Source organism: Pelobates fuscus, chromosome 7, assembly GCF_036172605.1.
Source record: "Pelobates fuscus isolate aPelFus1 chromosome 7, aPelFus1.pri, whole genome shotgun sequence".
NCBI lineage: Eukaryota > Metazoa > Chordata > Amphibia > Anura > Pelobatidae > Pelobates > Pelobates fuscus.
Window position 1 is genome coordinate 104,557,270 of NC_086323.1, and position 27,858 is coordinate 104,585,127.

At 44.2% G+C, this 27,858-nt stretch overlaps 1 protein-coding gene across 4 annotated transcripts in view; it reads left to right on the forward strand.

Annotated features, from left to right (window-relative positions):
* The window catches only part of TCF20 (transcription factor 20), a 94,432-nt gene that overhangs the window by 61,604 nt on the left and 4,970 nt on the right, over positions 1–27,858 (forward strand). For 3 of the 4 annotated variants that reach the window (XM_063426341.1, XM_063426342.1, XM_063426343.1), the window contains 3 exons: positions 8,155–8,248; positions 10,635–10,684; positions 17,949–18,040. In XM_063426341.1, the coding sequence (XP_063282411.1) occupies positions 8,155–8,248; positions 10,635–10,684; positions 17,949–17,996 (192 nt within the window). In that variant the 3' untranslated portion in view covers positions 17,997–18,040. The remainder of the gene's footprint in view (positions 1–8,154; positions 8,249–10,634; positions 10,685–17,948; positions 18,041–27,858) is intronic. The other variant, XM_063426344.1, reaches the window with a different exon arrangement.

The window sequence follows — 27,858 nt, forward strand, 5'->3', positions numbered from 1 at the left end:
GGTTTGAAGGGAGGAAGAGCGGACGGGAGAAATGGATTGGAGGGGGAGGTTGGTAACGGAGAGGATGAGGGTGACGAGATCTATAGGACTGATGGGGGGGGGGGGGAAGAATAAGGATCCATCAGCATTCAAGACCAGGTAGAAATGAGGAGGCAGGTAGGATTCTCTTCCGCTATGGAGGCCGCAAATAGCCCATTTACAACAACTATTAACTGACCCTATGCTTTCCCTATAGAAAAATAATAAAAGGCTAACATGCTCATCTGTCTGAACAGGCCTCGAACGCTTCACTCCGTGGGTATCCCGCAGTGGCTAACCCACTACATCTCCCACACCAGACTTGTGCCTGTGGAGACAGACGCTATCCCTGACTCTCTCCTTTTTTTTATTCATTTTATATATAGCATAGCTCAAAATATAATTCTTACATACATCACAAATATACATTATCACAATTTTATGTCTCGCAAAAGGGTTAAAACTAATTTTACTCTTCACTGATAATGTATTAAAACATACAAAATAGACAAATAACATTGTTTTCTGCGAGATAAATGAAAAAGATAATGGGGTTTTTTGTTAAGCTTTATAAATAGCTATACATTAATTTACCTTTCTTGTTTTCCAGTTTCTGGCTGTTAATGCACTTGCTGCTAGTAACAGATCTGGAATGAATACACTATAATGCCCAAAGTCTCGACTTATATGTATATGCAATAATAAAATATCTGGGCTTACATCAAAATTTATGTTACCGTATATACTCGAGTATAAGCCGACCCGAATATAAGCCGAGGCCCCTAATTTTACCCCAAAAAACTGGGAAAACTTATTGACTCGAGTATAAGACTAGGGTGGGAAATGCAGCAGCTACTGGTAAATTTCTAAATAAAATTAGATCCTAAAAAAAATATATTAATTGAATATTTATTTACAGTGTGTGTATAATGAATGCAGTGTGTGTGTGAGTGCAGCGTGTGTGTGTATGAGTGCAGTGTGTGTATATGTGTGTTGCAGTGGTGGGGGGGTGGGCAATTTTATAATTTTTTTATTTTAATATTTTTTTTTCATTATTATTTCTTCTTCTTATTTTTTATTTAATTATTATTATTTCATTTATTTTTTCGTCATCTAGCCATTTTCGCCATCTAGCAAGCAGGGAGGGGGGCTCTCCTTCCCTGGTGGTCCAGCATTGGTAGTTCAGTGGGGGGGAGAGGGGTGCTGGCAGAGATGTAAATTACCTTTCCTGCAGCTCCTGTCAGCTCTCTCCTCCTCCGCGCCGTCCGGTCAGCTCTTCTGTGAGCTCACACTGTAAGTGCGGCTCTCGCGAGACTTACACTGGGAGCTGACCGAGGTGCTGAACGGACGGTGCGGAGGAGGAGGGAGCTGACAGGAGCTGCAGGACAGGTAAGTTACAGCTCTGCCAGTCCCCCTCTCCCCCCTGTCTGTATTATGGCAATGCAAATTGCCATATTACAGACAATTGACTCGAGTATAAGCCGAGTTGGGGTTTTTCAGCACAAAAAATGTGCTGAAAAACTCTGCTTATACTCGAGTATATACGGTAATCGGTTTTTGAATCTTGGAGGCTATCATTTAGCCCGTAAAGCTGTCTCTAGAAACATGTACTTTAAAATAACATAATGCAAAATAAACTCACGGAATTCAACCAATTTACCTTATCATCCAAAAGCCATTAATCCACACGGAGCTAAACTCCCACTCTCTGCCTTATCACAAAACACAATATATATATATATATAAAGCGCTACGGAATCTGTTGATGTCATATAAATGGCAACAACAATAACAATATACAAACCCTAGAAACCTCTTATACGACACATCACTCCTTAACCATCCTATCAACTTCTATGTAAATAACAAAATACACAATTAGAATGTTTTCTGGCAAAAATCCAATTTCTAACTCTTATCAGTAGCTCTGAACAACTTAACTGAAGAGACAGACCCGCATGTCCCTCCTCCCCCCTAAACCTCCATACGGAGACCAGAAAGCAAGAGAGGGAGGGAGACGAGAGAAACTGCAGGCATGAGATTTAACCATGTCAGCGCTGGAAGGACAGTTACGTTACAATTATTGCGAGCAAAGAGACACAAAAACACAACATTTAGACAATACACCCCCACCTAGGGTACCCATACTATAGCAATAATTGAAATAATCCCTGATCCAGTCAGGTCAACAAACAATACAAAAACCCCACAGCATTTAAGATTGGGGTAGGGTGGGGACCAGGGATGGTGACCGTGGTCAGCTACATTTCGGTCATTACTGACAGGATGATGGGAGTGGTCACCTCCTGGGGCCATAATAGGGCGCTGGCTGGGAGAACTTCCCAGTAACACAATTATTATAATAAACCTACAATCTTAAACCTTTGTGATCAATTTCTTCCTCAACCCAGCCCTCTTGCTGAATAGCCTTTGCTACTCTGTATCAAGCTTCTGCTGTACGGATCAAATCATGGTCTGCCAGCTTGCTTTTCTTTTCTGTCAGTAACTTATGCCAGCTCTCTGGCTGCAATCTGCCGCACAGAGGTACGGTACTTCCACATACTTTGGCAATCTTATCAACTTGCTTAACCATCTCTTCTCCTTCTTACGGCAATTCCACATACTTTGGCAATCTTATCAACTTGCTTAACCATCTCTTCTCCTTCTTACAGCAATTCCACATACTAACCAACCCTTACTGGGTTTATCTAACTTCTGTCCCATATCCCCTATATAAGGCGTCCCAGATATAGAGAAAGTGAGAAAGGAATGTCTACAGTGCCTGACTGCTACGTAAGCGTGGGTTCCTACGTACGTCTTCCCAAAACGTAGACTAGTCACTGATTCCGCCTACCCGAGGTAGCCGCGGATTGGAGCGTGGCGAAGTGTGTGACCAATCACTTCCCTCAACAAAAGAGAAATAGGAGTGGAAAGTGTAAATAACACAGAAAGTAAGGTAAAAGTAAGCACAGGAATCTGTGTGACAGACAATTAAGACAACATTTCAAATAAAATACAGTGCATGCATCACAGTTCAAATAAAATCAACAGTAATCCCTTTCCTTTACTCGTGTGGCAAAAGCCACCTCCCTCAACCTCGTAGTGTCCCCGCTCGGGGAATTACTGCAGTTTAGCCGCACTACCTGGCGGCCATGGGAAACAGCAACCAACTCCGACCCGAGTCCCGTATAGCCTCCCTAGTTACAGTGGTTCGTAACCACCTCTTCCCTCACTCCCGTAGTGCCCCTGCAGACCCACCCGCAAGTATCACTACCACGTGGTGATGGAGACAGCAATGCCTGCCCGAATCCACACGCCACAAAAAGAAAAGTAAAGAAGTGTCCAATGAGGCTAGCTAAGCTGTCAAAGCGACACTATGGGGAACCCCCAGGAAGCAGTGAGTCTACACCGACCTCCACAGATTCCCCCCCCCCCCCTCTTTTTCCTATCTGCTGGAGCCACCCAGGTAAACAGGTAATAGAGGACCCCCAGGAAAACTTCCACAGATCCACCCCCCTCTTTCCTTACAGCCACAGCCACGTGGCTCCTAAAAGGGGTAAACAGGCAATCACTCAACCCGGGTACTAAGCTAAAGACAAACCAATTCAAACACACCCAGGTAACAGCCAACAGTTGCAGGTAAAGTAAGTATCAAATTAAAAATACAAGGTCTGTGGGCAAGTAATTAGCTGACTTTGATGTCCCCTCGGAAGCAGTCTCAGACACTGGGACAGGTAAATCACAGGGGGCAGGAACATACCGGCTAGGTGCTGCAGCAATCTCTACCGTGTATTCAGAGGTGATCAATCTCTTTCCTTCCCCCAGGATTCATCCACCCAGCGTCTTCTTGAACGGCTGCCCGATAGGTCATAACCCAGAGCCCCACGTTGGGTGCCAAAATGTAATAGATTATTTTAATGCAAACCAATAAGTTTGAATGACTATCTGTTCCTGTCCAAATTAAAAATAATGAAGTTAAATAATAAAGTTGCGTACACGCTGAAGTAAATTCACACTGACACGAGGTTCAGGTTAAATGAAAGCACTTCAGGAAAATTTAATGGCATCTGTTAAAAAGTGGGTGCGCAGACCCTTAAAAAGCACAATTACATCATAGGCATTGTCAGAGATAACATTGATTTATGCATTAATAATTGGTTTAGGTGTAAAGTGGTTAGTTAAATGCCCTCCCATCAAGAGGTGGTGACATCCTTGTCACGAGAGTGGACACAAGATGTAGGTGTCATCCTGTAAGCACGAGGTGTCCACTCGATGGGAGGGGGGCTTTGGCAGCAATTTTGAGTAGTTAGCATTATTAGTTTCAAAGTTAGAATTCAAGGTTCTTTTAGTAAATACACATTTTATGATTCAGCTGACACATGCTTTATTAAGACCAACATGTAGCTTAGTTGCTACAATGTTTCGCACATTTCCTCCTGACAAAGCATTCTTTTAAGATAATCTTATGAAGTCAATAATTCTACAACACATACAAACGTATACAGATATTCATGCACATTACCACACAGATACGTATAAATACACTGACACATACACACAAATTCATACAGACCGACATATACACACATGATACACACACGACACACACACTGACACAGAAGCACACTGATATATATATATATGTGTTTGTGTAGTGTGTATATAATGCAGTGTGTGTGTATTTCTGTAGGTGTGTAATTTGGAAGGAGGGGGCATTTTTTATTTAACTTTTTAAAAAAATATTTATTATTTTTTGTGTCCCCCCCCCCCCCCCCCCCATCCCATCCCCCCCTCTCCCTGCTTGTTACCTGGCCAGGGAGGGGGGGGGATATGGTATTCCCTGGTTGTCCGGTGGCATGGACTCCGCAGAGGGGCCCGCAGCAAGCTCTTACCTTCCCAGCAGCTCCCCTGTCTAACACTCGCGGCCAGCATGATGCGCGGAGCGTTGCCATGGTAACCTGTGGCAACGCTCAGATGGCCGCGGGACTCTCGAGATTTACACAGGGGAGCTGCTGGGAAGGTAAGTAAGAGCTTGCTGCGGGCCCTCCAGGACCGCCGGGCTTGTCATGGGCCTGGCGGTCCTTGTATCTCTATAGGCCGATACCGATATTGCCGAAAATACAGAATATCATCCAGATCGTTAATCTGTCGATTCCCTACTAGATAATAACATAACACCGCAAGTTTCCACATCTGTTACCAGCTAGAATGTATTTAAATAAACTACAACACAACATTGGTTGCCAAAATAAATATTGCTGTTAAACCGTAGGTTCTATGACCTTATTTTTGGATAAGGTAAAATGCATCCTATGTCTACCATTTTTTCAGATTGCAAGTAATTTTGACTGGCAATTAATTTTATAGGAATTTTTTGATGGCATTAAGCAATGGAGAAGCAACCGTTTTACTAACTTCAAAATTGTGTAATACATCTTTGTTCATTAACCCAACTTAAGATAACTGATGTATGTGGCCAAGTAAGTAAGGTAGGTTGGATGTGGCAGGTAGAGCAGCAAATGATATGATGTGTATGGTAGGCAATTTGTTTGTATAAATAATTTAGACCACACAATAAACACTGATTTTATGAACTTTTCAATGGGCTAAGGATAAAGGGCCGATGTCCCTCTGCCCAGTTCTCTGGAACTGCAATGTTTTACAGGGACACAGCACCCAGACCACTTCAATGAGCTCAAGTGCTCTGGGTGCCTACAGTGTCCCTTTAAAAGCTTATGGGTCTTTCTACCATAGATTCGATTATATCATTAAATAAATAAAGTTTAACCTTTTATGTAAAATTCAAGTTTATTAACCACCATATTGCCTTAGATGACCTGACAGTCTTTTATTTATTACCATCCTTCCTCAGAACTTAACCCCTTAAGGAACAAACTTCTGGAATAAAAGGGAATCATGACATGTCACACATGTCATGTGTCCTTAAGGTGTTAAAGGTCCACTAGAGTGCCAGGAAACACTATAGGGTTATTAGGTGTACCCCCCCTCGGAGCCTGCCTCCTGCTGGGCTGAAGGGGTTAAAACCACTTCAGCCGCTTACCTTAATACAGTGCCGGGCTCCCTCGGCGCTGGTGACCTCTCCTCTCCCTGCCGATGTCCGCTCCGAATGCACATGCGCAGCCAGAGCTGCGCGCACATTTAAACTGCTCATTGGAAAGCATTACTCAATGCTTTCCTATGGATGTCCAGCGTGAGTTCAATGTGATCTTCGCATTGAGGGTCGCAGAAGCGCCCTCTAGTGGCTGTCAGAGAGACAGCCACTAGAGGCTGGATTAACCCTCAATGTAAACATAGCAGTTTTTGAGCATCTTTGAGCAAACATTGAGCCTAAGTGGTCTGGGTGCCTATAGTGGATTTTAACCCCTGTAACCCTGTGGATGATATTGCCTCCAATTCTTGGCAACAATAAAATAAATGAAGGGAAGAAGGGTGGGGGTATGTGCACGCTTGTTATTGATTCGCACTCCTGCAATCTATCCATTCTTAGTTTCTCACGCTTTTTTCGCTGATGACCTGCACCTGATCCCAGGCCAGCTACTGTCCCCAGCAACAACGTCATCTTCTGCCAAGATACCTGTCTAACTGACAAAATTCTAAAACTTTCCTACATTCTGATCCAAGGCATTTATTTTAGTGATATTGCTTCCATGCCTATTGGATAACATTGGGGTGGGGTTATTTATTCATATAGCACTAACTTATTCCGCAACGCTTTGCAGTTTTATGAAAGGTGATTTATAAGTTTCATGGATAAATCCTCCTTTAATTATGTTCAGGGGAATCCAAATCAATTCAAGCGCTTGGAGAAGCAATAAGGCACACGACAAGTGATAGCTTTGAATCCAGAAGAATTGCTTCTAGCTTTAATTAGGTGAGATCAGTTTGTAAATACAATGTAAGAAGATATTTCTAAATGTCAAAAGATATAAATAATAAAATAATAATAAGCGGTTTACAGAAGTACTCCGGTGGGGGCTAGTTTATGTAAGAAAGAGAACAAAGTTAATTTGCACATAAAGCATATCATGGTCCAAGTTAGCCAATTTTAATAGACTGGACCGATTGGCATCTGTAGCTTGAGCCTTGGAATCAAGGTGCATTCCTTCACATAAGCAAATGAACCAAACTACTACAAATGTTGACATGACCAAGAGGTAAATGAGGATTCTGCTTGAATGAGTTTACATTCCACAAGGTCCACTAAATTAGTCACCAAATCCACTTGGTGGCTCAAGTTCTTGCATGAATCTCAAGACCGGTTGTAACAATGCCGCCTGATTAAAAAAAAAAAAAAAATAACTGTACAATGTGAAATATGTAATACAGTTTCATCTACAACAGTTTACCAGATGCCTCTAAAATTTAAGTTTCATGAGTTTTGTTTTGTTTTGTTTTTTCCTCATTATTATAGTGGCTACAACTCTGTGGAGTCTTTTAGCCCCTCCTCCCACATTACTTTCAATAATAATATACATGCAAATGTATGTAATTGGACCAAAGCTGATGGGGCTGTGACTAACTGTTGTACTCTTGATTGCCCTGGGTACACTCTTTGAACTACCATGGTGGAGCACCCTAACCATATAAATGTATTTAGTTTCAGTAGTGCAGGCAACCATAGTGCTTTCCACACTCCTGTGTTTAGTCAGGGTTCCTGAAGCATTCTTTATATCACACCCTCATCCCTTTCTGAGTTTGGTACACCTCGCTGCTACAAGGGAAGCCTTGAACGTATACGTCTGGTGTAGTCTGGAGACTGGCAACTTCCTTGCAACTTATGTGAGTGATTCTGGGATATCCTTTGCTTGGCAGCAGGGTAAAAGTAAGAATTCTAGTATCCCTTTATTGGGTTTGCATGGATTTGTGAGGCCCTGTTCTACAGAGGACGCATTGGCCTTTATTGGCCATTTGGAGCACCCCTTTCCTCAGGATTAGCAGCAGTTGTTTGAATGTTTTATATCACAAGCTTGATGCCAAACCACTTCATTTCCATTTGTACATTACAAATTGTCATAAGCTTGTTATTAATTTGATTGATCTTGTTGAGCTGCATTCACTTAAAAAATAAAATAAAAAATGTAAGTGTTATATTATTCATATCTTTCTTTTTCTTAGAAATGTAGTCACTGCCAGGAGACTGGTGCCACCCTGGGCTGCTACAACAAGGGTTGTGCTTGCTGCTATCATTTTCCATGTGCCATGGATTCAGGTAAGGAAATACCAGATTACTGTAGCGTCTTTTTCCATAGGCATCAGAGTAGAGATTCAATTTGTGATAGTCAAGTGGTAAATTGACATAGATGCTAGTTACGTCAATTAACTTTATAGACCGCTTAAAGGGACACTGTAAGCACCCAAACCACTTCAGCCCATTGAAGTGATCTGGGTGCCAACTCCCATCATCTTAACCCTGCAAGTGTAAAAACTGCAATAATTACCTTGCAGGGTTGAGTCCTCCTCTAGTGGCTGTTTACCAGACAGCCACTAGATGGACTTCCAGGCTCTTAGACAACTTCTGGTCATCTAAACAATGCTGGACGTCCTCAAGCTATGCATGAGGACCTCCAGCATCGCTGGAATCCCCATAGGAAAGGATTGAATAATTCTTTCCTATAGGGAGATCCTAATGCGGCCGCAGCCATTGCCTCTTAAGCGCATTAGGTCTCCCCTGTTGGCGGGGGGAGGAGTACAGGCAGTGCCTGACCCAGCGCAGAGGGACATCGGTGCTGGATTCAGGTAAGTGACTGAAGTGGTTTTAACCCCCTCAGCAACGTAGAATGCGGGAGGGAAGGGGGGCACTAGAGGGAGGGAAGGACTGTTCCTGGCACTACAGAATCCCTTTCATGGTTTAGTTATTCAATTACGGTCAGTGTTAAAGTATAAATTCAGTTAAAGGATCACTATAGTGTCAGGAAAACAAACTCGTTTTCTTGACACTATAGCATCCTTAGAACCCCCCCACCCTCAGGGTCCCCCTCCCTTGGCGCTAAAGGGGTTAAAACTCCTTCAGCCACTTAGCTTTATCCAGCGCCGGACTCGTTCGGCGCTGGTGGCCTTTCCTCCCCCGCCGACGTCAGCTCCCGAGTGGAGCGGAATGCACATGCACGGCAAGAGCTGCGCGCGCATTCAAACAGTCCCATAGTAAAGCATTTCTCAATGCTTTCCTATGGACGTTCTGCACACTGGATGCAAACTTTGCATCCAGCATCGCAGATGCGCTTCTAGCGGCTGTCAGGAAGACAGCCGCGAGAGGTTGGATTAACCCTGCAATGTAAACATAGCCGTTTCTCTGAAACAACTATGTTTACATCTGAAGGGTTAAATCCTGGGGGTCCTGGCACCCAGACCACTTAATTGAGCTGAAGTGGTCTGGGTGACTATAGTGTCCCTTTAATGCAATTTCACTTTCTATTGCTGCACCTGCAAATAGGGTTGTTGAATTTTCATCACTATTAAAAAGTTGTTGACATATTATTTTGATTTGCTAGACACCGAACTTTAGTCAATTGTAGTGATGATGGTGGATTTGGATATGTTTTTTCAAAATGATCTGATTTTGCTAAAGTTTTCAATTTGCTCATTTCACTGCAATTCAATGTATAGCGAATTAACCCCTAATATCTCCAAAACCGTCACTAGAATGGATCAATGTCTGCACTGAGCCTTTTCAAATGGACCTCGAAACATGATTCATACTAACAAACTGACCAGCCTACCCTGACACGGTATAGCTGAAATGTAAATAAAAATATTCTCAATGCTTGATTTTAATCCTATAGAGCAATAAGAAAAGACAATAAAAATCACATTTGACACTGTAGCATTTGCAATAAGTCCTCAGTCATGCTGCAAAAAAATTACAGGAATTGACCAACCACTCAGGATGCTTAGGCAACTTTCTTTTGCAAGATTGTGGACTGCTATGGGCAAGGTTTATGGTAAATTTACTATTATAGCAAACAATGTAGTATTCCAATGTCGTATCTCATGTATTGAAGAAAAATAAGTGATGTTAAATTATTGCATAATTAAACTTCATATTTAATCAGAGGTGAGTAGGATCCATGGTAAAAATCTATAACTGATGGAAATTCAGATATAAGTTTTGTAAATTAATCTCTTTAAAGTCACCTAGACCACCATATCTCAATAAACTGGTCTGGGTGCAGCTTTAGCCCTGCATTGTAAAACATTAGATTTTTTTTTTTTTTTAAAACTGAATTGTTTATACTTTGCAGGGTTAAACACCTCTCTAGTGGCTGTCTTCCAGATAGCCATTAGAGGAGCTCCCTCTAAAACCATAGCAATAGGAGTGTCTTAGCGAAGGAGAAAAGGTAAGTAAAACACCCCCGGTCACCCTACACATTGGGGAGAAGGCACTGATCTGTGTGCACATGGACAGTGGCACTATTGTGTATCCTAACACTATAGTGTTCCTTTAATGTATTTAATATTTTAGCAACAGGTTTAAGTTTGAAATCCTTATGTGAGCCACAATTTTTAAACTAAAGTATTTTGTACCCTACTAATGCTCGTATTTATTGGTTTTTATACACTTTATTGCATGTACTTCAAATAGCTGCTCTTTGTTTCAGAATGTTTACTGAATGAGGAGAACTTCTCTGTACGCTGTCCCAAGCACAAGGTATGAAAAATTTACTCTCGTGTTTGAAAACCCATTGTGCTTCAGAATTAAAGGGATTTTCCATGCTGGAGTTGATTCTCTGCTTAATCAGCGGTAGACAAGAATAGGTCAGCTGTTCTGTCCCTGGAGTCTAACAGTGAAGCTGGTTCTTTCTCCATGGTGTAACGGAGAAGATAGCTTTTTCTCATTTCCCGTGCACTGCTAGGTACTGATTCAGACCGCATTCCAGAAGGAAGTGATGTCAGTCAGAAGGAGAAAATGAACCATAATTAAACCAGCAAGTCTGTATGCCCAAGCTTTTCTTTTGTCCTCTCCTGAAAGACTGAAAAAAACTTGGGGAACCATGTTACATTTTTGTTGTGAGACATCTTGGCGTGATGGATTTGTTGATGATTTTTTGTGTGTGTGTGTGTGTTAAGTATTATCCCTCAAAACGGTAATCTACAATACTATACAATAATAAGCCTATGATGAGAACAACTAAATGCTTTTTGTGTTTGGGTGTAGCCCTAGTGCACATGACCTCATTCTAACATTGTTTAATTGAGAGAGTATTCCTTCCCTTATGAGTGACTGAGGAAGCAGTAGTGTTAGCCCAGAAGGCACACATGAACAGACTAGCCAGCAACCTGCTTTCCCATTGAGATTCTCAATTGTTTGTTGCAACTGGATTAGTTCATTCTAGTGACATTAAACTTTAACACCTCCACTCCCACAACATGTGGTTAACATATTGTGTACATAATGTTTAGGGTTACAAAAAATGCATTTGTTCAATTTCTTCAGCGTTTTGAGAAATACTGGAGGATACATAGGTTCATGTGCAGTAAAATTTAATAAAATGGTAAATACACCTAAGATAAAAAAAAAAGCATTCCAGATGTGAAAATGTGTGTGGGCATAATTGTAGTGTGCCTAAAATGATGTCTCCACTTTCCCTGGCTGCAGGAATAAGGACAATGTATATTGTGCCTTATCTGCGCTATTGTAAGAAGGGAAATTGGTTGATCTGGTATTCCTAGTCCCTTTGTACTAGACCGAGAGACCGACCAAAGCCCAGGTGCCATAGATGATTTTGTACGATAAAAAATGTGGGGTTACAAATGTGAGGTTTTACAACTTAAATTTAGAGGGCCACTTTCCGTAGCACCATAATAATTACAGTAAATTGGGATGGTTTTGTTCCTGTAGTGTCTTATTTTACTAGTTTCTAATTCACAAACTGATTTGAGCTCAATATTTTATTTGATAAATTTATGGAAATTTAAGTAAATTTAATTTGGTATAAACCATATTTATGTACCACCTTCAACAATAAAAATATCTCTAAAATCACATGCCAGATATGTGTGTGTATGTATATGTGTGTGTGTGTGTATATATATATATATACACACACAGTTTAATTTCTTGCTGAAGCCAATGCAGAGCCTTTATGCAGCAATCATTGGTGGAAGCTGCACCTTGAAGATTGTGTTTGTTGATGGAAACTTGAGTAGTAAAAGGGAATCAGTCCCTTAATGATGTCAGGAAGAGGAATCTAGGCTTGTAGAGAATCAGAGATGACTTGCATTAGTGATTATGGTATATATGGATTTGCATAACACTGGTTTTCCAAACTTTTTGATTTTTATAAAACTCAATACATTTTATCTTTTTAGTTTGGTGCAAAGTTTGTGAATACATATGTTTGTGTAGACTTAATTTTAAAAAGTTATCATGAGTTTTTACTTGTTGCTGCTTTTTAGTCACATAGTGAAGTTCGTATTTCACATTGATTATTCAGAAGTGCAGTTTTGCACATCATAATTTACTTAAATTTTTATTGTGTAGTAACTTTTATTTAAGTATTTAATGAAGAATGTATGTTTAGCTTGTCACTATTTCTGAAGTAACTCCTAGGGTCTTTATATTACCCAACTTAATAAATGCTAGTGATCCCAGAAGTATGAAAAGTGGTTCTGACCTTGCAATGGACTAATCAGATGCTCGGAGTTATCTTATTGGCACTACAGCCTATCATTTTTGTGCAAATTTGGATGGGTTTGTATAGGTAATGCTGATGTGAAATGTCTGCATTAGTCTGTGGCAGTAGTATAGAGTAGAGTTTTTGGTGATGGGATCAGCCACAAAAAAACACCTTTATAATATTGTGCTGCCAAAACTGCTCTGATGCATTGAGGCATAGACTTAACAAGACCTCTGAACGTATCCCTTAGTGTTTGGCACCAAGACATTAGCAGCAGGTCCTTTAAGTCCTGCTAGTTGCGAGGTGGAGCCTCCATGGGTTGGATTTGTTGTTCCAGCATATCCCACAGATGCTCAATTGGATTGAGATCAGGGAATTTGTAGGTCAAGGCAACACCTTGTACACTGTCATGTTCCTCAAACTATACATAAAAATATTTTGCAATGTGGCAGGGTGCCTTTACCTGCTGAAAGAGGCCACTGCTATTAATGAACACCATACGTGATTGGCAACAATCTCTAGGAAGATGGTATGTGTCAAAATAATATCCACGTGAATGCTAGGACCCAAGCATAACACTGCCGGCCTGGCTTCTTCCCATAGTGCCATCTCTTTGCTAGGTAAATGACGAGCAAGCACTTACCTGCTTTAAATAGAGAATGTGGTTCCTCAGTCCAGGTTACCTTTTTCCATTGCCCCATGTCCAGTTCTGATGCTCGCATCCACCTTGAAGGCCCTTTTGGCGGTCGACAGGGCACTCTGAACTGTCTACGGCTACGCAGTCCCATACTCTGTAAACTGTGGTGCACTGTGTGTTCTGACACCTTTCCATCATGGCCAGCAATATGATGTTCAGCAATTTCAGCTACAGTAGCTCTTCTGTAATTTGAACCAGACAGGCTAGCCTTCACTCCCCACTTGCATCAATGAGCTTTGGACCTTGTGACCATGACACCGATTGACCATGCACCACATTTGGTAGGTACTAAACATTGCATACCAGCAACATCTCACAAGACTTATCGTTTTGGAGAAGCTCTGACAGTCGTCTAGTCCTCACTCTTTGCAATATATCACTCTGCAATAACAATATAATCAATGTTATTCACTTCCCTTGTCAGTGATTTTAATGTTGTGGCTGATCAGTTTAGACTCCCTTTACGATAACGGCTAAGGAAAGCTAGGCAGGGAATTGCCCAGAGCACCTGTTTTGCAAAGAGTACTCACTGACCTGCATTGGAAAGCACATAATTGGACAGTCACAGAACGTCTGGGCCAGGCTAGAAGAGAAGGGCTTGCAATGGTAGCAAATGAGAATTTGTTTAGATATACCCCTTTCCCCCCCAATAAAATGCATAATGGAATTCATGCATGTTTTTATTGGGGATATATATCTACTAAACAGTGATATCTATTTTGTATTTGAGCAGTGGAGAGTCTCTTTAACCCCTTAAAACCGGAGAGCATACTATTACGCCCTATTCTAAGCGACTCTAAACGCCGTAGGGCGTAATAGTAATTTTAGTAATTTTTTACTTACCTGGTCGCTGGCGATCCCACGCCGGCGATCGCGGTTGGGGGGACTCCCAGGGAGTCACCCACGGCAGATCCATCCTCCTGCAGCCCCCCCCCCCCCCCGCCATGTGAGAGTGAGGTCCTTGCGAGGACCTCACAATCACATGGCCGGGTTAGCTGCCTGCTGCATTGCCAGCAGGGGACTGCCATGACAGGTAGTCATCAAAAATCAACTAAAATCAAATTAAATTAAAATAAGTGTAAAAAAAATAAGTCATATACTTAGATTTTCTATATATATATATATTTTCAAATTTCACGTATATTGATGATATATATATATATAATTATTGTTATAAATATATTTATATATAATATAAATGTGTAAATACGTTAAATAAAATAAAAAATAAATAATTTAAAAAATATATAGATGTGTTATTTCGTTACTAACTGTATTGTGAGAGATATATATATATATATATTTATATCAAAATACACGTAGAACGAAATAATATATCTATATTATTATTATTATTATTTTATTATTTATATAGCGCCAACAAATTCCGTAGTGCTGTACAATGGGTGGACTAACAGACACATAATTGAGATCAGACCACTGGACGTACAGGAACAGAGGGGGTATATACATAAATATATACGTATATATCACTATATATATATATATATATATATATATATATATATATATATATATATATATATACCTATTTGTGTAAGGGGCAAATAGCCGTATATGGAGTAAGGATCCAGCATAAGCGTAGGATAGTATAAAGGGAGCAAGTCGGTTGTGGTGTGCCGAGACCGACGATACAGTAGGCCTGTAAATAAAGAGGGCCCACCAAGGAGTAAGAAAGTAAAGTAAATGGAAAGAAAAGAGAAAGTGTTGAAATGAGGAGTGGGTGGGAGGGTCATTCTGATGCTGACCTCAAGTGATATGAGGCAGGTAAGGGGTGTCCCTTATATAGGGGAGTGAATTAATTTAAGCCCCTCCCACAAATACAGGCCAAACAGGCCTTAATACATATAAATAAAAATATATTTTAAAAATGTTTTTTATATAATTTATACATACGTATATACATCCGTATATATATATATACATATGTTAATTTTACATATATATTTATGTAATATTTTTACATAATTAGGTATCTTAATTAATTACAATTAGCGGGACCTGCCTGACAACCCATCCCAAAAGTATAGGGAATTTAATTTGCTAGCACTATATTTAACCCTATAACTTTCCAAGACACCATAAAACCTGTACATGGGGGGTACTGTTTTACTCGGGAGACTTCGCTGAACACAAATATTAGTGTTTCAAAACAGTAAAATGTATTGCAACGATGATATTGCCAGTAAAAGTGACGTTTGTTGCATTTTTCACACACAAACAGCACTTACACGGACGATATTATTGCTGTGATAGGTTTTACTGTTTTGAAACACAAATGTTTGTGTTCAGCGAAGTCTCCCGTGTACAACAGTACCCCTCATGTACAGATTTTATGGTGTTTTCAAAAGTTACAGCGTCAAATATAAGGCTTGTTTTTCATTTTTTTCACATTGAAATTTGCCAGATTGGTTACGTTGCCTTTGAGACTCTATGGTAGCCCAAGAATAAAAATTACCCCTATGATGGCATACCATTTGCAATAGTAGACAACCAAAGGTATTGCAAATGGGGTATGTCCAGTCTTTTTTAGTAGCCACTTAGTCACAAACACTGGCCAAAATTGTCGGTTTTTGCATTTTTCACACACAAACAAATACTAACTCTAACTTTGGCCAGTGTTTGTGACCAAATGGCTACGAAAAAAGACATACCCCATTTGCAATACCTTGTGTTGTCTACTATTGCAAATGGTGTGCCCTTATGGGTGTAAATTTAATTCCTGGGCTACTATGCAGTCTCAAAGGCAACGTTAATGATTGGTTAATCTGGCAAATTTCAATTTCAAATGTAACGTGCTATATTTGACCCTGTAACTTCCCAAAACACCATAAAACCTGTACATGGGGGTACTGTTTTACACGTGAGACTTTGATGAATACAAATATGTGTATTTTATTGCAGTAAAAGCAAACAGTATTATGACATTTGTTTTTAGTTCTACATGACATTTTAACTGTCAAATTCTTATTTTCTCCCATTTTTTTCATATTAAATTATGTTTCATAGCTAAATATTTGATATTAAATGAAAGCCCTGTTTCCCCTGAATAAAATGATATATAATAAGGGTGGGTGCATTTAATGTGAAAGAGGTGAATTACGGTTGGACAGACAAATAGCGCAAATGCCAGGTTTTGTTTACGTTTTGTTTTGTTCACAACGTGTACATTTTGCTCAGTCCTTAAGGGGTTAATGCAACACTATGACATTCGGAATACAAGCATGTTTTCCTAACACTGTAGTGTTCTACTCCCTGTTTAGATTTATTATACAATCCTATGCTTGTCATAGATGTGTGCATTGATTAAAGAACCATTTCTGACTTGGTTACATTATAGTAGCGGAAGCTCCCTTTAGTGCCTGTTAGGAAGACAGCTACTCGAGATCTGTTTAGCCCTGGAATAAAAACATTGCCGTGGTGGCTTTATTTACATTGCAGGGCTAAAATGCCAGGTGGCACTGTATCTGTTATAGGGGAACTCAAAAGAAGCCACGCACAGAGAGTCCGGACCCAGGTCAGTTCAGGAAGCAAATGTCTTTATTCTCACCGATCGGGTCTCAGCTGAACTCTTGTTCAAAATGTCTGAGCACAGGCTTTTTATAGCTATTCATCCCCAAACTGTACCCTTACACCAATCAGCAAACCGTATTTACAGAATTACCTTATATGGATAGGCAGTATGGTACTTGGAGAATGGAATGTGGTTTTTCAAATCAATCACAAGCTCAGTACATTGATGACAGTATCTTAAACGTAACTAACAGATACCTGTACTTGTATATGCCTAACTGAAATCCCATCACATATCCAGACCACTTCATTGAGATGAATGAAGTGGTCTGGGTGCCAACAGAGTTAATTTAAATGGACACTCTAAGCACCAAAACTAAATGAAGTTTTTTTTGTTTTTTTTTTTAAATAGATTAGGTCCATGGGGTAGAATACCTTCCCTGGCTGTGATTTCAACAGCTTCTTATCTACTGCTATGTTAATGCATGCTAGAGCCTATGGAGACTTGTGAGTGGTTAAAGTTCATTTCACAGAGCAGAATAGAAAACACTTTGTGCTGTAAGATCTGACTGAAAATTAAGCTTTTTTTTTTTTTTCATGGAGGCTTGTGAGTCACAGGCCGGTGGTGTTGCTAGGGCTGCATAACCCGTGAGACTGCAGAGGCATGATCTATATACTAGAACTGATTCATTGAGCTAAAATGATATATTTAAAATCTGAAAAGGATTTTCTAATCCTATAATTAATGTGCAACAGCATGCAGTATTTTTGAAAATGTTTGCATATGGCTGACGTTGGTTTATATTGATAAATCCTGTTAACAGATAAAATAGTTAAACTTTTACATGTTCTCATTCACTGCCAAACTGAGCATTGTGTACCTGAGTGTGAAGGTGATAATGATCTAAAAGTTTGGCATTTTTCAGTGTTCCTCAGCTTCTGAAGTTGGATTTTACTGGCTTACTTGGCTTCTCCTTATTTAAATAAAATAAAAATATATTTTTACTTTTATCTGCTCTCCTTTTTTGCTGTCTTTCTTTTTACATCCTTTTTCCTCCTTTCAGACCAAGACAATTAAGGGTGTGTCAGCAGAACAGCCTGAGCAGGGCTGAGGGCATAGATATGTCCCACTGTTGAAAATAAAATTCAAGCACAGGTGAGTACTTGAGTGCTACAGCTCTACCTAGCAGAAAAATCTTGAAAGGAGGTTGCTTGTTTACCTCACTTGCTATTCTAATTTGAGAACAGAATGCTGAATTATTTGGAGTTTAAATTTTAGCGGATATTATCCTGAAATTATACCACACCACAGCTGGAAATTTAATAAATTGACCGTGTAGTTTGGAGTTGATCTTCCACATATACCTTTATGCAATGTTTGAATTTCCTATCCTACATGTGCAGCAGTCCTCTGTATCTATAGTGGTTTTAGGGACACATAGGCCAAGGCGTGTGCCAGAAGTGGAATTAGTATTTTATTTATTTAGACAGGCAATGATCTAGTAGGAGATACCTTACTAATCACCATAAATAGCCAAATTATTGATTAGTGCTAATTTAGAGATGCAATATTGTCAAATATATATATATATACAGTGGGACCTCGGTTTACGAAGTTAATGCGTTCTCCAGGACGTTTCTTATTGCGAAACATTTGTAAACCGAAGTGCGGTTCCCCATAGGAATGCATTGAAAACCAATTAATCCGTTCTGGAGGTAAGAAAAAAGTAAAAATGAGCTGGCATGGAAACCAACCCACAATGCAGAACACACAATAAAAAATGCATGCAAATGACGAAGCTGGGGGGGCGTGGCCGACGAAGATGGCTGTGTGAACGAGCTGCTCCTCGTGGCCCCAGCATATACCGCTTCAACTAAGCGCACCCCACACGCACTCACCTCAACATGGGGCGCACTAAAAGGCAGTCAGAGCCCCAGGGTACCCCGAGACCAACGGGATCCGGGGCAGAGCCCTCTATCCGCTCCTTCCTCGTCACTCCACGAGACTTTGCGTCCCAGCCGGAAATGGAGGCCGCAACTGAGACCGCGACTCCCGCCGGATTTTCCCCGGCTTCATCAGCCTCCCCAGAGACACAGGGCACGCTAGACGGGGACCTGCGCGCCCTCCTGCCCAATTTACTAACCAAGGCAGACCTGGACGCCCTCTCCGACCGCCTCAGCAGAGTCATAAGGGAGGAACTGGCCCAGGTAAGGGCAGATGTAGCCTCACTAGACACACGCCTTACTGTCACAGAGACTGAAACTGGCACCCTCCGGTCTGATGCAGACCTCGCCCGCACCTCCATTACCAACTGTGAATCCAGCTTGGCCCACCTGACCACCTGGGTAGATGATCTGGACAATAGGGGCCGCAGACTCAATCTAAGAGTGCGGGGGGTGAAGGAGGGGGGCCCGACAGAGAACCTGCCAGAGCTCCTACGCACAGTGTTTAGCCATGCCCTGGGGGGACAACAAATTCACAGACTGGGCCTGGTCAGAGCCCACCGCGCTCTGCGCGCACCTCCTGCGCCCGGTGAACAGCCACGGGACATTGTCTGCTGCCTTGACAACTTTGCCATGAAGGAAGATATACTGCGCGGCGCACGCCGCATGAACACAATCCGCATAGATAACCAGCATATTTCCATATACCAGGATCTCTCCCGCTACACCCTGCAGGCAAGAAAGGCTCTCAGACCAATCACCATGGCGCTTCAAGCAGCAGGTGTTCCCTACAGATGGGGATACCCCTTCTCGCTATCCGCACGCAGAGGATCAGACCTCCACGTCATAAGGTCCCCGACAGATGTCCCGGGATTCCAGCGCTCCCTTGGGCTCCCGCAGGTGCAGGTTCCGAACTGGCTGACCCACCAATTCATACGCCAAGCTACAGGCCCTCCACCACCACCACCGAGCAGAGATCAAGGCAGGAACAGGCCCCAACGTGACCGCCCATGGCTCCCGGACCCAACAGGGCCCGAGGAATAAACACCGCAGCAGCCCTATCACGACAAGAGGTGACGAAGCACCAACGCGACCATCCATCACTCCATGAACTTGTGAGTACTTTCCATTGACTGGGGACATTGTCCAGACACACGCTACACCACAGGGGGGGAAATGGCATGCACCTTGGGAGGGGGGCACGTGGGGGACCGGGACACAGTCGCACATGGAAGCTAAACCTACACAGGGACACAAACGCCACTACGGGCGGAAAAAAGACTTCAGGCCTTCAGAAACAGTGAACATTGCAAGAGGCCTAGAAAAACTGACCTCAAAGGCACCAAGGGCCATCCAGGACGCTTCACAAATATGAGACATAACTGCTATAATTTGGCGGGAAGAGGGGGGTGAAGGGGATGTTATTCACTGCACAGACACGCGACCCCAACAGACATACGACCCTAAGGGAGGGACGGGGGGGGGAGGGGGGAAAAAACAGGGGGAAAAAAATGGGGGGGGGGGAGGAAAAAAAAGAGGGGCAAAATGACACGGCAATAAAGATAACGACACGTAAAGGGGGGGAGAGGGGGGAGGAGAAAGAGGGGTAAAAAAAAAGGGGGGGGGAAATAATAATAAAGGAGAAAAAGAAAACAAAAACAATAAATAAAAAAAGAAAAGAAAAAAGGGGGGGAGAAAACAGGACAACACGGGGGAAAAAAGAGAGAAATGGGGGAAAAAGGGGGGGGGAAGGGGACAAGGGAGAGAGGGAAGGAGAACACATAAGGCGTTCCCCACGCACGAAAGGGGGGAAGGTAAAGGGAGGGGAGGGGGGAGGGACGCACAGGTCGCTAAGGCGAGAGGGTGGGAACGTATAGACAGCTCTGACACATCGGGCGGGGGAAAAATAGGACGAATATGAAGACAGGGGATAGGATCAAAGGGAATACACAACCACAGACACCACAACGCGACCAGGCACCCCGGAGCAGACGTGAGGTGGAAAACACATGACTGGAACAGGCGCAGACACCTCCACCCTTAGGGTTTAATACACAGGCGTATGACCCGAATGTAACTAACAGCACTGCACGGTGAAGCTCACCAACGCGACACACGCACCGCTCCACCTATAGGACCACCAGACCCACGCCCACAGGCCCCCCCCCACGGAGACATGAACCCAATCCCGCAGCGACCCACGGAATACTCGCACCCACACCCCGCAACCCACACAATGGAATACGACCAAGGGAAGATCGGAGACATGGAACACACAAAACAGGCTGGACACAGATGACATGGCGCATAACATGCCCCACGACCCACACACATAGGGGTAGCTTACCCAGACAGATAAAAGGGCCTACACAAGCCACACCACCACACTATCAGTCAAACACTGGTCATTGCCTCGGACGGCTAGACAGACGGTTGTACCCTATACCCGACGCTATTCAAGGCCGACGGAGGCCATCCCCCCCGTCGACCAGAAACCGGTACGGGATACCCGAACCCCCCACAGGGTAAGGACTAGAAGCACTCCCACTTAGGCAGAGTGCCCCCTGTCCAGGAGTGGGCCCGGGCCTCAGCTCCACTGAGCCTTTGGTCCTCACTACCAGGACATTAGTCCACTTACCAGATCTAATACTAGGTCACATTAGGACCAACACCGACACGCCACAGTGCACACACACATACACACCCCTTTTATTTCTTCTTCTCCCTCACCCTCTTCTTTCACTTCCTCCCCCCCTTGCCTACCCCCTCACGCCCCGATCCCTCCCCACCCACCGCTGTGGGTGTCACAGATGGCCGCCCAAGGGACGCAAGCCCCGGGGACTGCCCGCTACATCAAGGAAAATCTGAACGTCATTTCGTACAACGTCCGAGGCCTCAACATACGGGAAAAACGCTCCCGACTCTTACGAGATCTGAAACGATACCACACATCCGTAGCGTTCATCCAAGAGACGCACTTCCAGGAGAACCGTACACCATCCCTAAGAGACCGCAACTACCCACAAGGACTCTTCAGCAACAACCCACTGCGCCGCACACTGGGCGTCGGTATCCTGTTCTCCAGGGGGACCCCATTCGTTGAATCAGACACACTTCGCTGCCCTCATGGCAGATACATCTTTGCGAAGGGGACCATACACGGCCAGACATACACCTTTGCGAATATTTATGCGCCAAATGCTAACCAATACAGATTTCTCCGAACGACGCTGACCACCCTGATGGGATTCACGGAGGGCACAATGATTATAGGCGGAGATTTCAACCTACCGCTCCATCACCAAGACACTTCGGCAAACTCCGCTCAACAGGCACCCAACAGGCACGCGCGAACGATACAGCTCCTACACCACCACCAACTCACGGATTGCTGGAGAGCACTGAACCCCACTGCAAGGGACTACACATTTTATTCCACGACTCACGCCACCTACACCAGGCTGGACTACTTCCTCCTGCCATACCACCATCTACCCCTCCTCATAGAAGCAGAAATTCTGCCCATGACAAGGTCAGACCACAACCCCATTTGGATAGGACTCAAGTCACCCCTGTTTCGACCTCGCCAGGTCTCTTGGCGCCTCAATGAATCGATCCTTGCAGACCCAATCCTGGTCACAACGACAAAACAAACTATCCAAGACTACTTTCGCAACAACGAAACCGAAGACACGACGCCCCTGATGTGCTGGGAGGCACACAAAGCAGTACTCCGTGGACATTTTATTGCGCACTGCTCGACACGGAAAAAGGCACACAACAAACAAATACAAGACCTCAACAAGGACATAGCGGACCTGGAATACCACCACAAACGGACAATGGACCCGTCCACATACCGCGATCTGATTCTCAAGCGAACCCAGCTCACCGAACACCTGAACCGAGCAATTCAACGCTCCTTCCAACAATTCCAACATCTGGTATATGAACACGGAAACAAATGCAGCAGACTCCTAGCAAACCTGCTGAAACAGCGCAGAAATCACCTATATATCCCCAAGATTAAAAACACTGACCAACAAATGTGCCATCTCCCGGACCAGATCGCAGCGGCGTTCACCCAATACTACGAAGACCTCTACAATCTACAAGGTGACGCACAGGCTAACAGGGAACCCCGCAAGACAGAGGCCATTCATGCATATCTTGAAGCAGCCGGACTGAAACAGTTATCTACCCCAAACCGGGATGACTTGGAGGCCCCTATAACAGTAGAAGAACTGGCGTACGCGATCAAAAAAGCAAAGACGGGGAAAGAACCAGGGCCAGACGGACTGCCGCTACAATACTATAAAACCTTCCTACCAGACCTCCTGCCGAAACTACATTCAGCTCTGAACTCAATTCTAGACGGCGCTACCCCCTCAGCCCCATTCACGGCAGCAAACATCACCCTCCTCCCGAAAGAGGGTAAAGACCTGACATCCTGCGCAAGCTACCGCCCGATATCGGTCCTGGATGTGGATGTCAAACTCTTGGCGAGCGTGCTGGCCAACCGATTGGCACCACTACTCCCGGACCTGGTCCACCCAGACCAGACTGGGTTCATCCCCGGAAGAGAGGTCCGAGACAACACCATACGGGCACTGAACCTGATCTCCGTAGCAGCGCAATCTGACCAACAGACCCTGATCCTCTCCACGGATGCCGAAAAGGCTTTTGATAGGGTGGACTGGGAATTCCTCTTCGAAACCCTCCGGAGCCTGGGCATCGGCCCCAAATACATACAATGGGTAGAGGCGCTCTACAGTTCACCGACAGCTAGACTCCGCATCAACGGGGCCCTCACAGACCCGTTCTACATCCGCAACGGAACACGCCAAGGGTGCCCCTTATCCCCCCTGCTCTTTGCACTAACCCTGGAGCCATTCCTTAACAACATTAGAGGCAACGAGACGATCCGTGGACTCCGTATAGGCCGATCACACCACAAAGTCCTGGCATAGGCAGATGACCTGCTCTTCAATGTACAACAACCGGCCACGACAATCCACACGATCATAACTGAATTCGAAAAATACGGCAAGGTCTCCAACTTACGCATCAACTACAGCAAATCAGAAATCTTAAACCTTAATGTTAGACACACCCAAACGCAGACGCTCAGACACCGCTTTCCCTTCCGCTGGTGCACCACCAAGATGAGATACCTAGGGGTCTGGCTCACACCAGACCCAGCGGATCTCTACCAACACAATTACCTACCACTTCTCAAAACCGCGCAGGCCGAACTTCAGGCCTGGAATACCTACTACATGTCGTGGCTAGGCCGCATCAACGCGGTGAAGATGACCCTACTCCCTAAATTCCTCTTCATCTTCCAGACGATACCAATCGCAGCGCCGAAGAGCTTTTTCACGTCCATCCAAGCGGCAGTCCGTCACTTCATCTGGAAGGGCAGGGCCCCCCGAATAGCCCACTCCCAGTTAACACTCCCTAAAATCAAAGGGGGACTGGCTCTTCCCGACTTCAGGAAGTATTACACTGCGACCCACCTCACCCGAATCATCGGCTGGTCGACAGCACCAAGAGATAAGCTATGGGTTCGACTTGAAGCAGATAGCTCCGACTGCGACCTCCGAGCCCTACCGTGGATCACCCCAGAAGCGAGCCGACGCACCACGCACGCGAACCCATTTGTGAAAGCCACCCTCCGCATTTGGCACCAAAACGGCCCCAAATACTACCTCACAACACACCCGAGCCCTCTACTCCCACTCAGGAGAAACCCAGAGTTCCCGGCGGGAGACATGGGGCCCACCCTGAGACCGCGGACCGACACCACAATACCCCGAATGATGGACGTACTCACGCCCCCTTGCTCTATAAAACCACTTGCGGACCTGTTTCCGGACCAAAGGCATACCTTCCTCCACACTATAGCAAGGGAACAACTGCAGAGATATGCACGCTCGATCCCCCAACGACCGAGCCTCACGCGGGATTGTACAGAGTTTGAGTCCATGTGCCTGTTGGAGGCACCCCCCCTGAGAGCGATCTCCCAGATCTACACCACACTGACGACTGGACGATACCTACTGGCGCCACCGTGCATTAGGCGTTGGGAAGAAGACCTAGACGTAACGCTCACGGACGCAGACTGGGATAAGATCATAACACTCACCCAGAAGACCCCAGGGTCAGCGAGGCTCCAAGAAAATTCGTATAAAGTCTTCACGAGATGGTACATCACCCCAACGAATCTACATGCTAGAGACAGCACGAAACCAAACACATGCTGGCGATGCGGAAAGGAGCCGGGATCGTTCCTCCACCTATGGTGGGACTGCTCCCTCATCCGTCCGTTCTGGGAAGCGGTGGGCCGAGTACTTCACGAAACCACAGACGAAAACATCCCAGTGGCACCGGCACCATTTCTACTACACCATACCACAACACCCACACCGGCATACAAACGATCAGTGATACCGAGGCTCCTCAATGCAGCGAAAGCAACAGTCCCAATCTTCTGGAGACAACCATGCACCCCCTCACTCAAGCGCTGGGTGGAGGAGGTGGAAGATACCCGGAGATTCGAGGACCTGAAGGCAACGACTACAAACGCCAAAGAAAAATACCGTACAAGATGGTTCTACTGGCTAAGACACATCGCCTCGGATGACTTTGTGACGCTCTTGAATACATCTGAACACTGAGAGGAACACATGGGCAACAGGTGGGGGGTGGCCATCTGGGGCACCGGCGGAGTGGAGATCCCCAGAACAGAGATGGGAGACACACAGAGACCGGCTGACTAAGATACCCGCTTGCCGCCAAGCCGCCCCTCCCCCCCCCCCTTTTTTTTTTTCTCTTCTTCTTCTTCTTCTTCCTCTCTCCTCCTCTTCCCCTCGTCCTCTTCCCCACCCTCCCGTCCTCCCCACACACATACCAGACTCACACCAAACACGACCACAACTCCTAGAGGGAGGCACACAGACATACAAACATAAACCAGATCCCAACTAACAACATAACCTACAATTTTAACCAAAGCACAACCCCATGCACTGCCTACGAGCATACCAAGACTCAGAACAGACGCTACGGACTGAGCCACAAACACGCTCCCACTATCCCAAGCTATATAGAACGGTTGAAACCGCTAACACCGGAACAACAGTCAGCATAGACCGCCTAGACACAAGAAACGATATACTAACATACTGGCCGCACCTGCTGACTAGCCGGGTACAATTTCAAACCAGATACACAACGTGCGATACCTCTGGCAGGCGCCAAAACCACTGAAGGCGACATATAGGCCGGGACCACGTAGGGGACAAGCACACATAATCACAACAAACTAACCAACCCAAGATTACTACAAGTATCGTCTAGCACTAAGCCGCTCCGCTAGCTAGCCACCACAACGCACCCACCCAAACCAGCTAACATGAGGCGACTATCCAAACCAGAGGACAAAAAAAACAAAAAAATAAAAAAAAAAAACGATATACTCAAACCAGTTAACACAAGACAACTGCGCAAAACAACTAACACAAAACAACTACGCAAACCAATTAAAACAGGACAACCACACAGACAAATATTACTTTGGGCTATACCCACCTAGTTAATGTATCTTGAAGTACGCACCTACTTAATTAAACTAAATACGCATGTTCAATATTCTTGTTTCAAAGTTACCGCCTCTGCGTAGGCGACCGTATGCTTTTACAATACTGCGTTTGAATTCCACAAACAGAATGTGATGACAATAAAACCGATTTAAAACAAAGCCACGTACCGTGAACGAAAATGTTAAGCTAAACTGTCCTCTGCGCAGGCAACCAAATGTCTACACTGTTTTAAACCAATGCTTAAGCCCCTGCGTGGGCAATCACTTGCTTCTCTATTTTAAGTCAGTTTGATACATGCATTTATATTGTGAAAACAATAAAAACATTTAAAACAAATGACGAAGCTCAGCTCCCTACCTTTCCACAGCTTGAGAAATGCACCAAAAAGTCCCAAAACAACTGAAAACTATTTCCAGAATGGATCCAAAAGCCGCTCCAACACCATGTGCTACCCACAGGCTCCAGCATGCAGTGAACGGTGTTAAAAAAACCAAGGTGTCGAAAATGTTGTTAACCGAGGCATTTGTAAACCGAGGTCCCACTGTATTTATAAACTATATAATTCAGCGCAAAACAAAGTAAGAAAAATTCCAGTAATGAATTAGGCAACAAGTCTAATAACAAAAATACTCAACAGGCAATATACTTTAAGATGAAACAATGAATGATAAAACAATTCTGCACCTTGTGAATGAAAAACCCGAATGTGCCCATGGCCTGCTGCCCCAAAGAGCCAGACAAGCGCAATGAGTCTACAGACTGCGCCTAACAGTGAGGAGAGAGCTCCTGCTACATCGGGGCCCGAAGATATAGACCGAGACTCACAGCGAGATACACAGCCTGCTGGATCATGGCACCATCGAGAGGGATCCCTGTTACCCACACGGGACTTACCTGATTGCCACACAGCAACCCAACATCACCACGCAAGTGGACCGCTGAGCCTCGTGCTGGGACTTCTGTGGAGAGTCTGTACACTGCCCCTGCGGGACAGGGGGTTAAGTCCAAGGCTGGATCAGGGTATACCTCTTTCTGACAAAACATCCTGGCAATGCATCTTGCCAACGAACCAGCTATTGTGCTTATTTTTATTTCTCGCTTTTATTCATAGCCTGCTTGGGGGGGGGGGGGGGGGCTCTGAGGGATCTTTACTCGCAGCTTGTCTGCCTATACAGCTAGTCACTGTCTACTTATTCCCAGTGCATATAGCCTGCATACTTACTACCCTACTGATCTTCTCAATCTGCACTGTGTTTTTCTTGTCATTTTAAATTGTAATTATTCATTTATAATAGTCTTATAATGCTCATGAAACATAGTATGTCTCCTTAAAGGATCACTATAGGGTCAGGAACACAAACATGTATTCCTGACCCTATAGTGTCAAAACCGCCATCTAGCCCCCCTGGGCCCCTCATTCCTCCAT